Genomic DNA, 23822 nt, shown 5'->3' with positions numbered 1-23822 from the left:
ATGCTATCCTTGTTAGCACTGAAGGATCGCGATGCTAAGCATCGAGGGAAGCCCAAGAAGCATAAGCATCAGTCCTCTTTAACACATGTGCTGGGAGCTCTGGGCATCGGCATCACTGGCACCGGGAGGAGTACTCCCCTCTTTGGTAGAGGTGTTGGTGCGCAAGTCTTTGAGCAGCCATATTCCCACTTCTGGTTCAGCACCGACATCTTCTCAAGTTGCCTCTGTCCCGGCTCTCCCGGCTTTTGCCGATGCCTTCCTTCGATGAGTGGTACCGGGAGGAGCTGGCTCAGGGAGGAGCTGGCGCAGATGTTGCAGTTGCAATCCTCTCAGGCAGCGAGGGTGCTTGCGCCAACAGTGTATCATCCCCAGATTCTTTCTGAGGCTCCACTCATGCCTGTGGAGTGGTCCTTGGCACCGGCATCTTGGTGTCGACATTGACATGGACCTATGCAGTACCGCTCAACATCGGTGGAGGAAGCTTTCCCGGAATCTGAGGGTAGGTGGCGACTCACCACATCCACACCCCAAAGAGCACCGAGGTACAGACCGTACCTCGGTGCTCTTCGGGGCGTGGATGTGGTTTCACTGAGCCAGGGCAGCACAGACTCAGTCCAGTCTGAGTACGGTGAAGAGTCTGACTGGGACTTCTCATGGGATTCAGAAGAGGGCGCTCTTTACTTCTCGAATGAGTCTTATAGAGTACCTTCTGATCCCTCCCCCCTTCAACACAGACATAAATCTCCACCTGAGAGTCTCTCTTTCACTAGTTTTGTCAAGGAGATGGTTTCAGACATCCTATTTAAGTTGGCGATGGAGGAGGAGCCCAGGGCAGAGATGTTATCTGTTCTGGACTATGAGTCACCTCCTAAGGAAGGGGTCACAGTATCATTGTACCCTATCCTTAAAAATGCACAGGCAAAGAACTGGAAATCTCTCTTCTCAGTGCAGGTCGCACCTAAGAAGGTGGATACACATTATTGTATTCAGAAGGCTCCCTGATTTGAGAGGGATGCACAGACTCTCATGGCTGCGTGTTTCTAACCTAGAACTAGCAGTTCAGGAGAGGTTGCAGACGTACCTTGCCAAGGAGACAATCTTTTTGAGGACAAGGTGAAGGAAATCGCTGACTTGATAAAGAAGCATACTGATACCATCCAGTCCCTGTCTCGGCAACTTCCAGCTGTAGCCTCTTCTTCTATCAGGTTTTCGAGTGGGTCTAGGTGGCGACCCTGCTGCTCTCAAAGGCATAGGTTTCCGCCACCTTCTCTTCCCAGAATGCTCAGGCTCAGCGTTCTCAGCCTCGCCAGTCCCGACCTCAGGATTTGCAGCTGCCTCTCCAGTTGAAGCAAGGGACAAGCTTATGACTGTCTCCAGAAGACCATAGCCATACTCCTAACTGCCCCAGGCGGCCTACCGATAGGGGGGAGGTTCTTCAAATAGTCCATCTTGGTTATGCCCTTCATTGGCATCGAAGACCACCAAATTGCCCACTGAGAGTGTAGTTCATCAGCTCTCAGCACAAATAGGTACTTGTAGAGGAAATTTCTCCTCTTCTACAAGCCAATGCGGTCAACCCCGTGCCACCAGGAGAAGAAAGGAAGAGACTCTATTACAGATACTTCCTTGTGCCCAAGAAAACGGGAGGATTTCGTCCCAAGCTAGACCTAAAGACCCTGAACAAATTCCTGGTCAAAGAAAAGTTCAGGATAACTTCCCTGGGCACACTTCTCCCCATGATTCAGGAAAAAGATTGGCTATGCTCTCTGGGCTTAAAGGATGCCTATACCCGCATTTCGATACTTCTCATTCCAAATGGGGAAACATCACTACCAGTATCGTGTTCTGCCATTTGGCCTTGTGATACTTTCTGGGTATTCACTAAGTGTCCAGCGGTAGTTGCAGCAAATTTGCACAGACTGGGAGTCTGTGTTTTCCTGTCTGAACAACTAGCTGGTCAAGAGCACTTCGCAGGAGGGAGCGACAGAGTCAATGCACCTAACTATTTGGGTGTTGGAGCTACTAGGGTATGTCATAAATTACCCAAAGTCCTACCTTCTCCATTTCAGCGTTTGGAGTACATATGAGCCCTGCTCAATACATTGCAGGCTTGGGCTTTTCTTCCACAAGCGAGAGCAGAGGCATTGATGACGCTCACCTCGCAGGTCCAAAGCAGCAAGCAGGTCACAGCTCAGCAGATGTTGAGATTAATGGGCCACATGGCCTCAACAGTGCATGTCACTCCCATGGCATGTCTCCATTTGAGAGAGGCCCAGTAGTCTCAGGTGGTGGGAATCTAGCGGATGTAATACAGATTCCTCCAGTTTTAACTCATGCCCTTCTCTGTTGGACAATTTGGACGAGTTTGACTGTGGAACTACTATTCCATTTTCCACCTCCTCAGAAGATGTTAACAACAGATTCATCCAACTTGGGATGGGGAGCTCATGTGACTGAGCTTCACACCCAGTGTACTTGGTCTGCTCAGGAAACAACTTACCATATCAACTTCCTTGAGCTCAGGGCCATTTGGAATGCTTTAAAGGCTTTCAGAGATCGGCTTCACAACCAAATTATTCTCATTCAAATGGACAAGAAGTTGCAGTGTTCTATGTGACCAAGCATACCTCTTGTGTAAGGAGGCAGTGGGCCCTTCTTCACGGAATGGTCCTCCAAGCCATGTACCTAGCAGGAATTGATAATTGCCTGTCAGACAGACTGAGCAGGATTTTGCAACCGCATGAGTGGTCTCTCAATAGGGCACAGCCCGCAAAATCTTCTGATAGTGGGGATCCTCTCAGTGGATCTTTTTGCCGTTCATTTCAACACCAAAGTCCCCAAGTTCTGTTCCAGGCTCAGATCACACGGTAGAGAAGCACAGAACCCTGTTCGCCTGTTCATTTCAATATCAGGTGCCAATTCACTAAGGCCCAACAATTGGTGGCACAATGCCTGGATCACCTCCCTGTCATTTTCTTGGTTGTTATTCTCAGGTACACCACAGAAATACAAGTTGTTCCAGCATCCCCTATTTCAACATCATCCATTTTATATTGCTGGTTCTCATACTGCATCTCCAGTATAGAATATTTAGACTGCAGGTCCAAAATTGCCTCTCCTTTCTCCTCGAACTGCACCACCATTTCCTCAAACCTTGTGCCGAAATCTCACATATATCTATGTAGGATGTCAATGCAGGTTTAAAGTTCCCCTCTCATATCTTTCAGCTCAGAGCGCAGGTCCTGTAGACAGCGCTGTACATCACAACTAAGGCTCTTCAAATTGACTGGCTCCAGGTCTCCCTCATCTTCTGAGCCACTGCGTGATCCCACTATGCACACCTGTGTTGGGAATTTTATTTATTTTTTATTTATTTGTTCTTGTATCCCACAATTATCCAAAAATGAGTTTTGGTTCAATATGGCTTACATTTAACGGTTAGTAGAGATTATTATGATGCATTTCAATTACAAAGTAGTGTGGAACATTGTTATTACAGGTTGATTATGGAGTGTCAGTAGCACGCACGTTTAGCCATAGAATTTCTTGAAGAGATAGGTTTTTGGTTCTTTTCTGAGCTGAGGATAGTTTGTGATACTTCTTGTGACCTTGGGAATTGAATTCCACCACTTGGAGTCCACATAGCTAAAACCTGCCATATAGATGGATTTGTAAATTATGCTTTTTTTGCATTTGGGTAAGTGAAGTAGTAAGTAACCTCTGGTTCCTGGACTTGCATTCTTTGGTGATAGTTCAGTCGAGTCTAGCATGTAGTCAGGAGACTTTCTGAACAGTATTTTGAAAATGATGGTGCATGCTTTGAAAAATAATCAGGCCTTGATTGGGAGCCAGAATAGCATTACAAGTAATGGGGTTATTCTTTCATATTTCAACTTTTTGAATATCAGTCTTGCTACTGTGTTTTGAACGGTCTGCAGTGATTTTATTGTGTTTTCTTTGCACCCTACATATGCTGTGTTGCAATAGTCTAGTTGGGACAATATCAGCGTTTGTAATATAAGTGAAAATAATTGTCTGGGAAAATAGTCTCAGATTTTTCTCAATTTCCATAGAATTTTGAAACTCATTGTTGTGAATTATGAAACCTGGGGTTCTATTTACTAAGCCGCACTGTAGGCGCGCTAGTGTTTTTAGCATGCGCTAAAAAATTAGCATGTGCTAATGCTAGACACCCATATATTCCTATGGGTGCCTGTAGCGTTAGTGCGCGCTAAACGCTAGCACACCTTAGTAAACCGGGACCCTCGTTTTCAAGAGTCAAATGTTTATCAGTTGTGTTTCAGTTGGGTATGTTTGTTGGTTGATTGTGACGTTTTGATAATAGGTGGGATTGTGTGAGCTAGATAGAACCAGGAATTTGGTTTTGTCTCTATTTAGTTTAAGTTTGAAAATTGTGGCCCAATTTTCCATAAAGTCCAGGCCTGTTTTAATCTTATTTGATATCTCTGTGATATTGTTGTTAAACGGTATGTAAATAGTGATATCAGCATATATAAATGGGTTGAATCCCATTTTTCCAGTTTTTGCCAAGTGGTGCCATCACAATGAATAGTATGGGTGATATTGGCGAACCTTGTGGCACCCCACATTCAGATATCCAAGAGTCTGAAAACTAATTTGACGTCTTTACTAGATAGGATCTAGTTCTTAGAAAACCATTAAACCAGGCTGCCACTGTACCAGCAATTCCCATTAGTGTTGTGTGGTCTACTAGATCAAAAGTGCTTGACATGTCAAATTGTAACAGTAGGAGTTTCTGACCTTGGTATATTAATCTTATGAATTTTGTTATCAGGGTTGCTATGACTGTCTCAGTGCTATAGAGTGGTCTGATTGAGAGTTATGAAGGACTGAGAAATGCGTCAAATATTCCATTAATTGTTGTGCTACTAGAACCTCTATTGTTTTGGTCAGTAGTGGTATTGAGGCCCCTGGTCTGTAATTTGTGAGTTCACTGATCTCACTAGTGGCATTTTTAGGGATTGGAGTGAGTATAATGTCACCCTTATCATAAGGGAAATGACCATTCAAAAGCATGTATTCTTTGTGTTCGGAAAAATATCCAGTGAACCAATCTGGTGCTTTTCCATCAAGTAATTTCCATCAAGTAATTAGGGCAGCTATCTAATAGACAGTTTTCATGTGCGTATCTTGTCAATAGTGCTTTAACTGAGCTGGTTGTAGGTATTTTTTTAACTGAGCTGGTTGTAGGTATTTTAAAGGAGGGACCATGTTCTTTCTGCCTTGATATGATCATTGTTGGTTTCACATTTGTGTAGGAAATCTGTGAGGGATATTTGTGTTATAGCAAGATTCGATCTTATTTTTTGCTCAAAATATTGTGTGAGCTTGTTTGCTGTTGGTGGTGTTTCATTTAAAGCTAGTAGAGCTTGGTTGTTTAATACCTTATAAGTTCATATACTTGTTTCGTATTTATCTGTTCTGGGCTCACAATCGTGCTGGTAGTATTTTGCTTTCGCTCTTTTTATATTGTGTTTGTATGTTCTTAACACTTTCCTCCATATAGATTTATTTGTGTCAGATTTGTTTTTGGACCATTTTCTTTCTAGTTTCCTACAAAGTTTTTTCATCTCTAGTAGTTCGTTGTTGAACCAGAGACATGGTTTTTTTGTTCCTTGTTTTCAGTTTAAATGGTACTGTTTTTTTCAGTGTGTTTTTGCTCGATTCATCACAATTTCTCATTAAAAATATGTTATTAGGTGATTAAGTTTGTTTGATCATTCAGTGCTGCCGTCAAGAAGCTATGATTGTCTACCTTTCCTCTGGTTATGACGGTATGTGATGTCTTTGATTCCCTATTCTTACTGTTTTCTTTCCATTGAAGTATGAATGTGAGTTTGCTGTGATCTGACCATAGCACCTCTTCCCAATTATGGTTTTGTAGTATAAGGTTATTATTGGCTGAGAATATCTGATAGATGACCTTTTGAATGCGTTGAAGTGGCTTGTGTTGTTTTGAGGTTCCATTGGTTCAAGAAATTTGTTAAAAACCTAGTGTTTGTGTCATGACGTTTTTCTAGGTGCAGATTTATATCTCCTAGTAGAAGGACATCAGTGAAGTTGGTATAACTATTTGATACAAAATCCATGAAGTCATCTTGGGCGTTGGACCAACTTCCTGGAGGACGATAGAAAAGTATGCAGCATAGTTGACCAGTTAGTGTTGTATCAGTGATTTTGCATGCCATAATTTCAATTGCAGGGGTGTTCAGCAATAGGTTCTACTGTGAAGAAGGATTTATATATTAAGGCAACCCCACCTCCTTTTTTTTTGTGTGTGTGTATTATTTCGTATCCCAGTGGGCATAAGTCAAGCAGTATTGGGTCATCTTTAAGGTGCAGCCACGTTTCGGTTGTGAACAGTAAACCTAGTTGTTCAGTTTCAATCCAGTCTTTGATTATTAACAGCTGACCTTGCATTTATATAACCCATAGGAATGGGAACATATGTATACTTAAGAGTTAGTGGTTTTTGCTGGTGAAACTCATTCCTGCCTTTTTTTATATAATTACTTTTTGCTGTATTTGAGGTATGTGATTTTTGCTTGTGCTGGTTGTATTGGTTGTTTCTATTCAATGAAAAGATTTACACACACAAAAAAAAGAGAGAATACAGGGCTTAACTAAATAAGTGGCATGGTCATAGAGGTATTACAAGATTTAGCTTTTAGAGGTTTTCCTTACCTTTTCTTTTTAGCAGCCCTGACTATCCAACACATCTCATACTATGGTTCTATTGTACTGAGAAAGCATTTATCATATTAACCAAAAAATAATCTAGATAACAGTGATTAGACTGGATTTGGGGGGGGGGGGATATTAAAAGGAGTGATGCACACCAACTTGAATAAAGATTTTCCTTTTTTTATATGTTGTTGAAGGATGATATGGATATAAACACTTTTCTACAGAGATCACTTGGAGATAGTAGTATATGCTGATATATGATCTTTTTTTTTAAGGTTATATAAATGAAAATGGACATCTAAACTTGACACACTTTGAGAAATATCTTATAAAGTTGTCAGATGTAAGTATTTATTTGCAGATCCTGTTAAGACACTGTGCTATAAAATACTATTCACTTTCATGACCTTCCACTCTCTCTCTTTACTATAAAGGAATATGTCCTGGAGATGTGGGTTCTGGGAAGATGCTCATTTATATGGAGATTATATGTGTGAAGCGCTTAGTTTATTTAGATGTATCTTTCAAATCTGTAAGCCAGCAAGGGCCCTGGGGTAGGCTGCGTGATCACCTGCTCTTTTCTTCTCTGTATGGTACAGATTTCCCTCCATTTTTAGACATTTATTTACAAAGTAAAAGAAGAGAGCAAATGCCTAGTGGAGAAATCTTATCTGTCTTGTCTACTTGTGTATCTGTGACCTCATTTCAGCAGTCATACCAGAAGATGCACTAACTTGATATTAGAGATTGCAAGTGCGGGGAGCTTGTATAGTTGAATCAGGCAATTATCAATGATTTATTGGACGGAGGCGAAGTTGCTTTCTTTTAGGTTTATTTTATTTCAAGCTTTCTAATAGGTTTTAACACGTGCCATTTTACTCTATTCCCCTAAATTAGATTGTACACCTCTCAGACAATCACTTGATGAGCGGGATAGAAAGTCTTAAATAAACTTGAACCTTGAAACGTGACTGTTAAAACCTGATCGTGGATGGGAAAATGATGTTTATGTATATGTGAGATACAATACGTCTGAACAAACACCACTCCCACTTATGTACTACCAGAAAAGAACATCCTTTATACATACCCTGCATTGAGTATTTAGGAGTTCAGGTAGACTTAATATTTGCTTCACTTGTTTTATGTTAAATTTAAACTTTAAATATATTCAGTTGTGAGTAACTACAAAAAGAAACATGGAAATCGATCAATAAAGAAAATATATCAAGAAAAAGAAGCAATAACGTTTGTCTGTATCAAGAAGCGTGGAGTGATATCAAGAGCAAATTATAGTATTTATTACTACTCCATATCTTCAAATAAGCAAGGTACAATTTAAAAAATACCACATTAACCATTTTTAGCCTTAAGAAAGTTCTCCAACTGAGGCACATCTAAAAAGGTGTTTATATTAAAATCTGGAAAATGTAATACTTCTCAGAAAAGTTTTTTAAGCAATCCCCATGGAGACAGAAACAGCCTTAGAAAAATTCAAAAACCGTACGTTTTTGGCTTGTATTACATTTTCCATTAATACAGCTTTAATGTTAGCTAAACCTGAGGCCTGAAAGGTTACAGCTTTGTCCTCCAGTTTGGAAACACTAGTTTCTATTTGGGTTAACCTGTCTCACGATTGCTAAGCTTGGCCCCTGTCTCCCTGGAAAAAAACAGATAGCTTATCAGAGAAAACCAGAAGCAAAGCATCTGACTGAATTACAGTCTTCCATATATCCAACAGAGAATCCTCTTTAACTGTCAAAACTGCAAACACTGAGGAACTGGTTCCCCCGCATGTATTATATGCTAATGATGATCCTCTCCCAGGCTATGAGGAGTTTTCGAACTAACAGAGGAAACCTCTAAATCCCCCACAACTTGGGCAATCAGCCCGAGTCCACAGAGCCCATACATAGAGGTGGTGGAGGTGTTCTTTCTAAGGGGCTCAGACACACCCCATACAACAGAGCGGAATCTGGAGACTGTTGGATAAAAGTCATTGAGGATCCTGCGGACAATACTAAGTTTGTGTCCATAGGTGCAACCCTGTTCCCTGACCACTTAAAGCAGGCAGTATTTTATCTTCCTGTTTCCCATATTAGATACTTCCTCAGGTGAAACTCCAAATTCCAATGCATCCCCAAACTGGCCAGAATTGCTCCCCTTTGGTTATGCCCCTTCTGTCATACACCTATGGTTGTGTGGGCATGTGTTATGAGGAGGTCAGTGTTATATAGATAGATACTGTGTGGCACTGATGATGTCGTCTGGGGTGAATCTCACTCAAGCAAGGCCAGCTGCACAAACAACACCAGTAGCACAGCCTTTGGTTTACCCCAGCCAAACAGCATCTCCCAACAGTCCGTCTTACCATTATCCCTCTACTTTTCTTTTTCACTTGTTTTTGCTTCCTTTTAATGCTTGACACATTTTTGCACTAGAAAGTATGTACCTTTTCAATAGTAATGAAACAGGAGTCATGGCATTGTCATCTTATTAAAGTCTAGTCCCCCCGATCAGCACTATTTAACTGGGCAGAATGGCTGCTGACCGGTTAAATAGCACTTAACTGGCTGTCTGCCTATATTCAGCAGGGGATAGCCAGTTATCCCCTGCTGAATACCCCCTGTTAGTGGCTAGTGGACAGCCAGTTATATCAGCCAGTATAACCGTTATTCACTGATTTTTAAATCAGGTTTCATGGCCAAATCTGGTATATCTTTGGCCGGTTTATAGATAACCGGCTAAGTCTGAATATTGACCCGGCCAAATATAGACCTGATATTCAGTGCCGGTCACTGGAAATGGCCCGGCATTAAATATCTGGGCTTAGCGCCGACCGCAGGAGTTAGCCGGTCTAACTCCTGCGTCTGAATACAGGCCCTAGTCTGTTTATGTTTTGTGTATTAGTGTCATACTTAGGGAAAGGGAAAGTGGTTTTACTTGTATCATAATGGTAGACATAGCTAAGGAACACTTAGAGGATTTTCTGAAACTTTATTAATAACTGTTTTGAAATTAAATAAAAATGAGAACAACCAAAAGAGGTTGTTACAGTGTGGTAAATTTAAAACGAATCGGAGAAAATTTTTCTTCACCCAACGTGTAATTAGACTCTGGAATTCGTTGCCGGAGAACGTGGTACGGGCGGTTAGCTTGACGGAGTTTAAAAAGGGGTTAGATAGATTCCTAAAGGACAAGTCCATAGACCGCTATTAAATGGACTTGGAAAAATTCCGCATTTTTAGGTATAACTTGTCTGGAATGTTTTTACGTTTGGGGAGCGTGCCAGGTGCCCTTGACCTGGATTGGCCACTGTCGGTGACAGGATGCTGGGCTAGATGGACCTTTGGTCTTTCCCAGTATGGCACTACTTATGTACTTATGTACTTATGTAGGATCTTAGATATTTTGTCCTTTATCTTTGATTTCTTCTCACAGTTTGATCGGGAGCACTTCAGTGAAATTTTTGTTGACTTAAAATGGTTTGAAAGCAAAGTGGGCAATAAATACTTGAATGAAGCAGCAGGTACTGCAGCAGAAGAAGCAGAGAATGAGAAGCGAAAGAAGCTACAGGTCTGTTGCATCAATACAAACCTCAGGAATGCTAATAGTGATTAAATAATGTTATTATTTATTTTTTATGTATTTATTTAGATTTTGCTCACACCTTTTTCAGTAGTAGCTCAAGGTGAGTTACATTCAGGTACATTGGATATTTCTCTGTCCCAGGAGGGCTGACAATCTAAGTTTGTACCTGAGGCAATGGAGGGTTTAGTGACTTGCCCAAGATCACAAGGAGCAGCAGTGGGATTTGAACCAGCCACCTCTGGATTGCAAGACCAGTGCTCTAACCACTAGGCCACTCCTCCACTCCACTTATAATTAACTGTTAAAGAAAACACCTCTACTCTTTCGTTTTTGCTTCTAAAAATGTGTTCTTCAAGGGAGGAGGGGCCTAGTGGTTAAAGCAACAGGTTGTAAACCAGGGAAAACAGGGTTCAAATCCCATTTCTCCCACTGATAAGTTTTGTGATTTTTTCCTTAGGGCTAGATAATTTCATTTACTGCAGGAACTATTTTTGCATTGGGGCTTATCTATTAATAATGCATATATGCACAGTAGTGCTCTTTAGTAAGTCTAACCCTTAGATCAGAGGTTCTTAATCCAGTTCTTGAGATACGCCAAGCCAGTCTCATTTTCAAGATATCCAAAATGATTATACATTAAATACATGTGTATATACTGCCTTCCTTGTATGCAAATCTATCTCATACATATTCATTGTGAATATCTTGAAAACTTGACTTGCTGTGTGTGTCCCAAGGACTGGGTTGAGAATCCTTGCCTTGCATTTTTAAACCCTCTGGGACTGGGCAGTACCTAATGTAATTCACTTTGAACATGGGTTTGGAAAGATGAGTAATTTCATCTGAATAATGAACGAATTATATAAGCATTGACCTCCATTTTTTTTTAATGTAGAGATGGGCAAAATCTTGTGCATAAGAATTAACTCCATAAGACAGATTTTAGTATTTCTTGAGATGACAGAAATATCGTCAGGTGGTTAAATTTTAGAACTTGTTGCCATGAGATGTAGCCGCAGTAATCAGCATAGACGTGTTAAAAAAATGTCCTTGTGCTCTAGAAACACATTCAGTTGTAAATAGATATTAGAGAGTGGGTGAGGGCTGGGTTGTTACATAATTATGTACCAGTAGGAGCACATAGGTGATTGCTGGCATAGGTCTGCTGTGTGTTATTGATATCTGTTGGAGACAGGATGTTGGGCTAGAGGGACTATTTGTCTGGCCCAGCTTTACCAATCTTATGTTCTTTCATCTCTTCATAAGGAAATTAGTTATTTTGTTTTAGATATATTATTAGTTTTAACCTTCATTTGGTAGAAGAAAGTTCATGATCTAAAACAATGTGACTGATATTTATTTTGATAGGCTCAGGAAAACTCCCTATGTTTAGCTGCTTTAGACAAAAGTGAAGCTAATGAGGAGAAGACTTCTAAAAGTAAGTAGAAATTATGTACTTGACAAAGTGCTTTCTTGTGTACATATTCTCTTAGCCCTAATGTTTTATCATTGAAGCTATTTTGTGTTTAGTAGCACATTACTAGTCATGCTCTGCAACCTTTTCTCTAGCATAGCATTACTATTTTCAGCATGAGTTCCTGAGTTACTAGGTCTGGCTTAGAAGTACAGGCCAAGATGGCATAAAAAGACCATACAGCCTATCCAGCCTTTCCACCTGCACCAGCTCTCAGGTTTGCCATTCTTTCCTCTTCCTCAGAGATACTTTGTATTTGTGCCACATTTTCTTGAATTCAGATACTGTCCTTATCTCGACCATATTCACTGGGAAGCTATTCCATATATCTGCCATTCATATTGTAAAGGTATATTTCCTTCTATTATTTCTAAGTCGATCCCATTTCATCCTTGCCCTGTGACCACTCTTTTCATAGCTTCCTTTTCACTGAAAGAGGTCCTCCTCCTGTGCATTTATATCTTGAAAATATTTAAATATGTCTATCATGCCTTCCCTTTTTGCTTAGTGGGTGTACATGTTTAGATCTTTACCCGTTCCTATATGCTTTTATTACCCCTGTCCCTTGGGAGGAGGGAACACTTCAGCCTCGTAGGCTGAAAAATAAGAGAGAAAATCAGACTTAGTTGTAGACGCACCAGTAAAAAGCTTTATTGGTATATATCACTAAGCCAATACAAAGTAATTATTCTCTCTCAAGTAGGTTGTCACACAGCAAAGCCAGACGCAATCACTATATAACAAAGACTGCTCAGCTAACACTGTTCCAGCTATCACATATATACCCTTTGTAAGTTTCGTTTCTCCTAAATCATGTGATTTCCCCTAAACTGGAATCATTAGGTAGCCTATGCCATATATGGAGTGTTCCTGTATTATACCAATCTCTCCTTATGTGTGTTCACGTGAACACTCAGTGGCCATTGGCTAATTAGCTATCAGTTCTGCGTGTCGAGTCACAGAGCAAAAAATACATATAACAATAACCTTGTGTCCTCTCACCCCAAGACTGAAACATTAGGCTCACTGTATCCTCAATCTCTCAGCAGCTCCCAAGGTTATATCCACCTTATATGAAAGGCATACTCAGCTCCAGCCAAATGTGCATCTTTGAAGTGTCTGTTCTCAGCTCCTGAGAAAGCACTGATTATTACAAAGATGCTGAGTTATTGGGCTAACATGTGAGAACCAAACAGAGCAATGTCAGGTGTAGGCCTTAGTAACAGGCCTAGCATAGGAAGGAGTATACAGACCGTTGACCATTTTAGTAACTGACCTCTTGAACAATTCCATCTGGTTTATGTCTTTGAAGAGGCAGTCTCCACAGTTGTACATAGTACTCCAAATGAGATCTCACCAAGGCACTATCATCTCCTTTTCCTGCTCCTGGATCCTGTTGTTTTGTGCACAGAAGAACTTCACCTCCTATACTGTAGAACTCCTTTGGTTCTTGCAACTCAGATGTATGACACTACATTTATTTAAATAGTCAATCTTAGCTGGCATACTCTAAACAAATCTCTGTCGACAGGTAAATCTGGGATATAAGTGGGTGAAGCCATAGGAGAGCACCAAAATGGAATAGGTCTCCCAAAGCAAAGAACTAGTGTAAACTTGTGAGTCTTCATGGCTCTTCCTGCACACAGCAGTCCCCTCAGTCTCCACAGTTTTGTTTTTGCTGTTCTGCTGAACAGACAAGAAAACAAGTTCTCCCAGAATATTTTCTTCTTGTTTCTGCTGCACTGTTATTCATCATCCTTTTGTTCCTTTTTGTTGTTTTCCTTAAATATTTTAAAATTTTGATTCAGCTTTTCTTTCTAGTCACAAAGCCATAACGTTGGCCAAACCACACCGAGCCTGTGTTATCGTTTTAGGGTGCTTAACAGACAATCAAAAGAAAGCAAATCAAAATTGGTAGAAGTGTAATTTATATGTTTAAATTCAATACGATCTATTTATAATTTCCCATATCCATCTATTTTATACATTTTTGTATAAACTTTTTTTGTGGAAGAAAAAGACCTCAGTAGCGTTTTACCATCCTGAAATGTGCACAAACAGTTATAAATATATTACAATAAAAAGTCATCAGAGTCAAGAAATAAGATCCAGGGCACCACAAAACCAGAAAACAGTCCTATTGATGTTTTTAGTAGTTCAGCTCATGATTATTCTCTCGGTGAGCGTTTTGAGCCCAGTGTGGACCTTGGTACGTAATTATTATTATAATTAGTTTTCTTGACTTTTTGGGCAAATAAGAAAACATTAATGTAACAGCTTGAACCTCTCTATCATTTCTAGGAATTAACTCCAAAAGGGAGGCAGCACATTAAGGAGATGGGGAAGATCACTCTGCTAGAATTTTCATAAATGATCCCCTATTTCATGCACCTTTAGGAAGAATGGCCAAATCTCGTTGAATATTAGCAGACTGTTATCTTGCTTGTAAAGTATATATTCATAAGAGGCTGTTATCAATATTACTTGGTAAACTGTTGTCACATTTTGAATTTGAAGTATAATTCCAATGCCTTAGAATAATTATTTTAGCACTCACTGTTTTCTTGGGCACGTTTGCAACACTCCACTGTCTTTATTTCAGGTCTGTTGGACGATGATCCTGAAGATGAAGATCTTTTTGAAACTGAATTCAGGCAGTACAAGAGAGCGTATTATATGACTAAGATGGGTGTAGAGGTTGTCTCAGAGTGAGTCTCTAACTAATATTCTCTCTGAATTCTCTACAGAAGAGAAACCTCCAGCAAAGAGCCCTTTTCCTTGTACTGAATTTTCTAAGATGTGTACCACCACTTAACAGGTAGAAAAAGAAACATTGACATGGTAGAGGTTTATATATAACATAGCACTTTGACCCCTGTGGTACTTGACTGTCAAAGACAATTGAGAAGAGGCTCTAATTTTCAGTTCATGCCTAAAATAGCACCATTGAACTCTGAAAGAAGAGAATATGAAAAGTTAATTCTTTGGAATCATTTAGGCAGTTAGGACTCTGAGCACAAGCAGGCTGTTGTATTCTCACAGCTGGTTGGGTGACATCATCTGACAGAGCCCGATGCGAATGCTGACTAGCGAGATTAGGTTAGAACTTTCTAGCAGCGTCCCACCACTCAGGTGCTGGTGCCTTCCTGCCCAACTCACGAGCACAGGTTCCTTGGTCTTCGTTTTTTTCACAGAGCAGGGAGGATGTGTCTTTGTGTTCTCCTCACAGTGCATACATCTCTCTCTTTCACAGTGCCTTCCTGTGCGGCTGTTTTTTCTCCTCATGTGAATCATTTTTCATTTTACTTTATTGTATTTTATTTTCCCTTTTAGTGGTTTTTTCAGCTCTTCACGTTTCTTTTAGTTTTGCAAGTTGATAAACCCATTTAAAGCCGGAGCACTGACGTCAATTTGAATGCTTCCCCTTTTCTATTCATAACTGAGGAGTTCATTTTGGCCGCAGTTCTTTTCTCGATGTCCCAGAAGACAACCCCCCCCCCCCCCCCCCCCCCCCCCCCAGCGGCTTCAAAAGGTGTGCCCAATGTTATCGGGTGATTTCTGTGATGGACTGCATTCTTGGTGCAGGATCGAGAAGGTCTTCACCTCTCTCAGTATCAGGCACCAAGAGTAGGCCTCAGGACCAGTCATGCCTTGGTTCTTCCAGGTAGAGAGGCTCGGACACTAGATTCGTTTGGGAGCAAAGTTTTTCAAGGCTCAATACTTACTGCCGCAACCAGTCCTACCAGCTGTATACGAGCCATTACTTCCATTACTTGCAGTCTTTGGTCCGTAGTACACTCAGTCTTGGGGATTCTTTCCCTCAAGCAGGCTGCAGAGAGAAAATTCATCCTAGATGAATTGAGCTTCTGGAGCTCCTGGGCCAGTCAGAGCCCAGAACATCAAGTTTTCAAAAATATATTGCATCTTACTTCCTATCTGTGTGTTATGCTAAAGAAAAAAACCAAGGAGGTTTAATAAACAGGAGTGGAAGTGAGCCTATCTAGTCCACTGTAAGCAAAGAAGCCAATTAGGAGAATCTAAGTTTCCCCTTCCCAGCGCAGCCGTCATCCCCATGACAAACCAAAGCAAGCAAACCTATGAGCTGCTGCATCCACATTGTCATTTTTTATTGTTGGTCCATCTGTAACAAGTCTAAAGCTGTTTCAGTTGGATAGGCAGTGCCTTAAAAGATGGAGGACAAAAGTGTTGTTTTTGTTTTATTGGACAGCTTTTTAATTTATTTCAAAGCTTTCCATATGTAGATATAAATATCAAATATACAACCAAGAAGATGTTCCATTCGATGTGGAAACTAAAAAGAGTAAGACCTTTCTTCCCAAGGACCATCTTTTGCAACCTGGTACAGTCATTAGTGCTCAGTCATCTAGATTACTGCAATGCACTTTATGCTGGCTATAAAGAGCAAATCATTAAGAAACTTCAAACTGCCCAGAACACTGCAGCCAGACTCATATTTGGAAAAACAAAATACGAAAGTGCTAAACCCCCACTTAAAGAACGTATCGCATTCAAGATATGCTCTCTAGTTCATAAAATCATTCACGGAGATGCCCCAGCCTACATGTCATACCTGGTAGACTTGCCACCCAGGAACGCTAAAAGATCATCCCGAACATTCCTTAATCTTCACTTCCCCAGCTGTAAGGGTATAAAATGCAAACTAACTCATGCATCAAACTTTTCTTACCTGAGCACACAGTTATGGAACGCATTGAGGCATATTTTCAAAGCACTTAGCCTCCCAAAGTTCCATAGGTTTCTATGGAACTTTGGAAGGCTAAGTGCTTTGAAAATGAGCCCCATGGCCGCTCAACTTAAAAACTATTTATGAACTAACTAACTTTCGTAAATCTCTGAAGACTCACCTCTTCAACAAAGCATACCACAAAGATCAGCAATTGCAAATGTAACACATCTCCACTCTACCCATAATCAGAACTGTTTTTCCCTATATCTGCTTGTTTAAATTCTTGCTTAATTTAATTGTTTAATTTCTATTATGTCATCCATGTTCTCTATGTAACACTAATTGTTATCTTCCAATCTATTATCCACCAATAACGATACATTGTAAGCCACATTGAGCCTGCAAATAGGTGGGAAAATGTGGGATACAATTGCTACAAATAAAATAAAATAAACTCATGTGGATAGGTTTCACACCCAGGGAACTTGGTCTGCTCAGGATCTTCCATATCAACCTACTTGAGCTATGGGCCATTTGTAGACACTGTAAAGGATTAAGGATCTTAGCATTAACTTTGGCATTTTAAGCCACTCGATATTGGAAGGACCTTGCTGAAATATTTTCATCTTCTTATTCTTATATGATATTCAGGAAAAGGTAAAGACTTTGCTTTTCCAGAAAATTATTTTATGAAATAATTTAAGTGGAATTTTGAGGTTTTTGTTTTCTCTACTGTCATCCCAGAGGACTATTCTAGTTTTTTCTTGCGTTGTTACCCACTTTGAACTGTAAGGTATTAGCGGGTTATAAGCCTGTGTGTTATGTAATGTTATGGTAGCCCACTTGTGGTCAGCCTCCATAGAGGAGATTTGTAAAACTGTGATGTGGTCATCTGTCCACACATTCATATCTTATTACTTCCTTGAGCAGGATACCTGATGTGACAGCCGGTTCAAGTAAGCAGTCCTGATGAATTTGTTCAGTGACTAGAATCCAACTCCATCCCCTAGGCCCAGTTTTCTGTGCTTCCAGGCTGCATCTTCACAATAGTGTGTAAATAGTTTCAGGTTAATTGATTTACAGGCCTTGACATTTCAAAACCCTGTTGTTCTAGCATTGTTGTTTTCAATGAGCCTAGTACCTAGGGATTTCCGGCTGTGAGAATACAACAGCCTGCTTGTCCTCAGAGAAATCAGAGTTTCTCACCAGTAGCAGGTGTTCTCTGAGGACAGCAGGCCAAGTATTCTCACATACCCTCCCACCTCCCCTTGGAGTTGTGTTCTTTAACTTTGTTAAATGATTGAGGAACCCACGTTAATGCGTCGGGCGGGAAGACACCAGCGCATGCTCGGTGGGATGTTGCTAGAAAGTTCTAACCTAATCTTACTAGTCAGTGTCCGCACCAGGCTCCCTCAGATGACATCACCCATCCAGCTGTGAGAATGCTTGGCCTGCTGGCCTCAGAGAACACCTTCTACAGGTGAGTAACTTTGCTTTATTTTGGCAGTGTCATGAACAGGACAATACTTGAAATAATTTACCCATTGCTTGTCCTAATACCATTGATTTTAGCTTTTTCTGCAAAACCCTATTAATGAAATTGTATGGAAAAACTCAACTTGTAAGTCTTTCTTTTTTTTTTTTTTTAAGTGAATTTCTGGCTGGTCAGGCAGAGTGTTATGCTCAGGCCATCCAATGGATTTTGCACTATTACTACCATGGAGTTCAGTCTTGGAGCTGGTAAGATGGTTTGTTGTGTCATATGTAACTTTTCAGTAATGTTAGAACATTTTTCAAATGTACTGTGTTTTTCATGGAGGATGAAATTTAGACTGTGTTGTTTGAGTAGATTTTCAGTTGTAGTAGAATGGCCAAATGGGAATATTATTTTGGCTTCATTGTCCAGGTCATTCTGAAAATTGTGGGCTGAAGGTTGTGACACCTTTCGTTGGAGCTATATAAGGAGTATCCAGAGGTGATGTGCAGGAGAGCACCTTATGTATGAAAGGGTTGGGATTATGTCTGTCAAGGATGTTTGTTTCTCAACATTTTGGAAAATAGACTTTTTCAAGTAACAGAGCGGAATGTTTCTGAGTACTTGAGAATTGAATTCTTAAGAACATTAGAATAGCCATACTGGATCCGCCCAATGATCCAATCCAGCTCACAAGTACCTGGCAGAAACCCAAATAGTGGCAACATTTCATGCTACCAATCTCAGGGCATACAGTAGCTTCCTCATGTCTCTCTCAATAGCAGACTATGGACTTTTCCTCCAGGAACTTGTTCAAACCTTTTTTAAACCCAGATACATGAACTACTGTTACTACACCCTCTCCACAGCTTAATTATTCATTAACAAATGGATTATTAGGAATGTAGCTATCTGGGTAGCTGGTGGACATAGCAATTGCATGGTATCTTGCCTGTTTGATGCTAAGATAGTGGATGTCACATATCACCTAGGTAGGATTTTAGAGGATTTATAAAGGAGCCAACTGTTGTGGTGCATGTGGGTAACAACAACATATAAAGGTGCAAGAAGGATGTTCTAGGCTTTTAGCTAGGAAGTTGAAATCTAGAATGTTCTTGACTGTATTCTTCAAAAAGGCTTTCTATTCCATGTTCTAGCCCCTAGAGGAAAACTCAGCTCTGGAGCCTCAAAGCATGAGAAAAAGCTAGTAGTCACTCAGAAGTGCATGGTTTGGAAGGAGGCATCTCCAAAGGATATTTGCAAGGCAGTAATGTCAGAATTTCCTAATAGATAAGTTGGGCTGTGGCAAAAGCTTGAAAGGAGAGAAAGGGATTTAAATAAAGAACACTCAGATATAAATGGCTCCAAACTTGCCTGTATTATCTGCTATAAGCAGGTTGTGACTACAAATAATAGTACGGTAAATAAAAACATACTTTTGAATTGTCTGTATATGAATGCCAGAAATCTTAAAATTAGATTGGAGAATTCGAATATAGGACACTCAAACAGAGACCTAATGGGGTGATTCTATATATGGCACCTGGAAAATCCGCATGGAAATCATTTTTGCCTAAGCATATTCTATTAGGCGTGGTATATAGAATACACTTACTTGATATCCCAGCACCTAAACCTGTGCGCATCCATTTACACCAATGAAAATGTGGCGTAAATCCATGTGAGTAGATTTACACAGACTGGGCCATATTCTATAGCAATGCATGTAAATTTGGGAACGACCATGAAACGCCCATTTCCCCACCTGTAGCCACGCCCCTTTTTGGATCTGTGCATTAGAATTTAGGTGCAATGAGTTACAGCATACGCTTAGCAAGTTACGCGTGTAAATTGTAGTTCTTGCCAAATAGTGCTCATTATTGCTTAAGTGCTGTTAGATATGCTGATTGGCTTATTAAGAGCCCAAAGTGAATGGGCTGTGTCTGCAATAGCATGCCGGCAGCCGCTAGCGCGGCTTAGTGAACAGGGGAGTTAGAATGCACTAAGCTTTACTAAAAGGACAGTTGACAGGGTCATACATTTGCATGAGGTGTAGATACTATTTAAAAAAGACTAATTTGGAAGCCCAAATAAAATATATTCCATGCATTTTAAAAAAGTGAAGAAAGAGCAACCTACTGCCAGCATGGTTAAATGGTGAGGTGAAAGAGGCAGTGAAAGCCAAAGAAGTAAAATAGGGATCATTATAAGAACTAGCAAGTTAGATGTAAAACAGTAAAGTAGAGCAAGAGAGTTTCAAAAGAAGCATACTGTAGAAGCAAAAACTATTAATACAATTTGAAGCAAAAAGATCTGTGTGGAAGTAAGTTGAACCACTAGAAGACCAGAGAGAAAAGACTTCTGAGAGGGTAAGCTAATAACAGAAAAAAACCAAATGAATACTTTGCATGCTCTTTTCTGAAGAGGGTGTTGGGTCATACACACATTGGAAACATTATTTTCTGGTGCTGATTCAGAGCAACTAAACCAAGTCATTGTAAGTGTAGAATATATAATACTAGTAAAAAAGGCCCGTTTCTGACACAAATGAAACGGGCGCTAGCAAGGTTTTCCTCGGAGTGTGTATGTTTGGGAGAGTGTATGTGAGAGTGACTGTGTGAGAGTCAGAGTGAAAGTGTGAGTGTGTGTGTGTGAGAGAGAGAGTGAGTCTGGGTGTGAGTGTGTTTGTGAGAGTGTGTGTGTGAGAATGAGAGTGTGTGCAAGTGTGTATGTGAGACACAGTGTGAGAGTGTGTGTGTGTGTGCGAGAGAGAGAGTGTGTGTGAGACACAGATTCTCTGTGAGAGTGAGTGTATGAGACCAAGCGAGTGTGTGAGTGACTGTGTGGCACATAGAGAGTGAATGTGATACATTGTGAGACAGAGTGTGTGAGAGTGAGAGTCAGAAAGACATTGTATATGAGAGAGAGAGTGTGAGCCTTGCCCTCCCAATCCATGCCCATCTGTCCCCTGCCCCCTCCATTCATCCTTTTCCAGCAATTTCCCTCTCTCCCTGAGCCCTGCCATCTCAATCCATGCCCATCCATGCTTCTCTGTCCCCTGCCTCCTCCATTCATCCTTTTCCAGCAATTCCCCTCTCTCCCTGAGCCCTGCCATCTCAATCCATGCCCATCCATGCTTCTCTGTCCCCTGCCCCCTCCATTCATCCTTTTCCAGCAATTCCCCTCTCTCCCTGAGCCCTGCCATCTCAATCCATGTCCATCCATGCTTCTCTGTCCCCTGCCCCCTCCATTCATCCTTTCCAGCAATTTCCCTCTCTCCCTGAGCCCTGCCATCTCAATCCATGCTTCTCTGTCCCCTGCCCCCTCCATTCATCCTTTTTACAGTAATTCCCCTCTCACCCTGAGCCCTGCCATCTCAATCCATGCCCATCCATGCTTCTCTGTCCCCTGCCCCCTCCATTCATCCTTTTCCATCAATTCCCCTCTCACCCTGAGCCCTGCCATCTCAATCCATGCCCATCCATGCTTCTCTGTCCCCTGCCCCCTCCATTCATCCTTTTCCAGCAATTCCTCTCTCTCCCTGAGCCCTGCCATCTCAATCCATGCCCATCCATGCTTCTCTGTCCCCTGCCCCCTCCATTCATCCTTTTCCAGCAATTCCCCTCTCTCCCTTCCATGACCCCCCCTCGCATCCATGCTCTTCTGTCTCCCATGTCCCAGCATGTCCCGCCCCCTTCTTCCCCCCCCTTCGCATCCTTGCTGTCGTTTCTCCTCTGCCCTCCCGCTCCCATTGTTCAACTGCCCACCCTCTTCTCTTCCCCCTACATCCCTTTTTTTTTTTTTTTAATTTACCTCCGTGGCGGCGGTTCCGGCAGCGCAGCGTCAGGGAAGGAGGCGGCGCTCCCGACGTCTAGCCTTCCCTTCGTTGTGTTCCGCCTTCTTCTGACGTCATCCTTGACGTCAGAAGAAGGCGGAACACAACGAAGGGAAGGCTAGACGTCGGGAGCGCCGCCTCCTTCCCTGACGCTGCGTTTTGGTTTGGTTTTTTTTTTTTTTGCGCCGTCAACGTCATGACGTTTGCCCTGGACGTCATGACGTTTGACGCGAGGGCGGGGCAGAAACGGCTGGCAGCCTGGCTGGCTTCACGCCACGAACCCTAAGAAATGTTTGAGTGACTTCAGAACGTTGTCCTCATTAGAACGTTCACGGTGCGTTTTATTATATTAGATAGCAAATTTATAAACTATATAGCAACAAATTATCAGGGCCAGATGGTATTCATCCCAGAGGAGGAGGAATGAGCCCTCTGTGCTTGTTATTGCTGTCACCATCTTTGCAGCACTAACATCATCGGAACTTCTCTATAATCTGAGCAAGTTATCAGAAAGAGGAAATAATTATGCACCTGTTGAGTCATGGAAGACGAAGAGGAGTAGGTCTTCTGTGCTTCCAGTACAGCCACAGTGCTCTGACTGCCTAGAAGTTCCGACAGAGCATGTCTTCAGCTCGTGGGTTGGGGATTCCTGCCAGCTACACTGATGATGTGCACTGCTGCTGGGTGGGCCTGAGACGAAGTGTACAGCTACACTCTTTGGTGTTGCATCCCTGAGGCTTCTTTACAGTTAAAAAAATAATGTTTTGAGTGCAGGTGGAACCTTTTTTTTTTTTTAGGTTTCCTCACAAATGCGGTTTGTAATACCAGCGACACATGTACATATTTGTTGACCCTTCCCATTTAGAGAACCTTTTGAGTACTAAATTTCAGAGTGCAGATAGTTGAGATAGGCATGGTGGTTATTCATTATGTAGTTGGGTGAGAGATTGTGAGAATTTGGGTTCTTTTTGATTACCCCTTTTTACTTTCTTATTTGATACTAGTAAAAAAGACCCGTTTCTGTTAGAAATGAAACGGGCGCTACAAGGTTTTCCTTGGAGTGTATGTTTCAGAAAGAGCGTGTGTGTCAGAGAGAGAATGTGAGAGAGAGAGAGACAGAGTGTATGTGTTTGTGCGAGAGAGAGAGTGTGTGAGAGACAGTGTTTGTGTTTCTGTGTGACACTGTGTGAAAGAGAGGGACAAAGACAGTGAGTGTGTGAGTGAGAGTGTATGTGGCAGACAGAGAATGAGTGACTGCGTGTGTGGTGTGAGGAACCCCCTCCCTCTCCCCTGCCCCCTTGCAGCCAGGCATGTGCAGCGACCCTCCTTTCCCCGTGTTCCCCCTGCAGCCACCCATGTCCAGCATCCCCCTGCAGCCACCCATGCCCATCAACCCTCCTCTCCCCCTGCTGCGTCCTTCCTGTCTCCCCTGCTCCCCCTGCAGCCACCCATGTGGTCTCAGCCCCCCCCCCCTCAGCATCCCTCCTGTCCCCCTGCAGGCACGCATGTGCAGTGTCCCTCCTCTCTCCCCTGTCCCCCCTGCAGCCAGCCATGTCCAGCGACCCTTCTGTCCCCCTGCCCCCCTGCAGCTACCCATGTCCAGCGACCCTCCTCTCCTGTGCAGCCACCCATGTCTGAGGACGCTCCTCTCCTTTTTCCCTGTTCCTCCCCTGTAGCCAGCCATGTCCATCGACCCACCTGTCCCCCCTGATGACCACCAACCCTTCTGTCCCCCTGCCCGCCCTGCAGTGTCCGTCCTGTATCCCCTGTCCCCCTTGCAGGCACCCATGTGGTGTGTTGAGCCCCATCCCTATCTCCCTGTTCCCTGCCCCCCCTGCAGCCACCCATGTGCAGCGACCCTCCCCTCCCCCTGCTTCCTTCCAGCCACCCATGTCCAGCGAGACCCCCCTTCCCCCCTCCCAGCCGGCGCAGCACCCAAAGAAAGCCCCTTGTTCCCCCCCTTCGCACATCACCCGACCCCCCCACCGTGGCACATCACCAAGCCCCTCCC

At 42.2% G+C, this 23822-nt stretch overlaps 1 protein-coding gene across 2 annotated transcripts in view; it reads left to right on the top strand.

Moving 5' to 3' along the window:
* Positions 1–23822, top strand: part of XRN1 (5'-3' exoribonuclease 1) — a 211961-nt gene that overhangs the window by 41221 nt on the left and 146918 nt on the right. For both annotated transcript variants that reach the window (XM_030215929.1, XM_030215928.1), the window contains exons 9-13: positions 7005–7072; positions 10171–10305; positions 11689–11758; positions 14397–14502; positions 18153–18242. In XM_030215929.1, coding sequence (XP_030071789.1) covers positions 7005–7072; positions 10171–10305; positions 11689–11758; positions 14397–14502; positions 18153–18242 — 469 coding nt within the window. The remainder of the gene's footprint in view (positions 1–7004; positions 7073–10170; positions 10306–11688; positions 11759–14396; positions 14503–18152; positions 18243–23822) is intronic.

The sequence above is a fragment of the Microcaecilia unicolor genome, chromosome 10 (assembly GCF_901765095.1).
Source record: "Microcaecilia unicolor chromosome 10, aMicUni1.1, whole genome shotgun sequence".
Taxonomy (NCBI): Eukaryota; Metazoa; Chordata; class Amphibia; order Gymnophiona; family Siphonopidae; genus Microcaecilia; species Microcaecilia unicolor.
The sequence above is the reverse complement of the archived record's forward strand: the minus strand, read 5'-3'. Positions and strand labels throughout refer to the sequence as shown.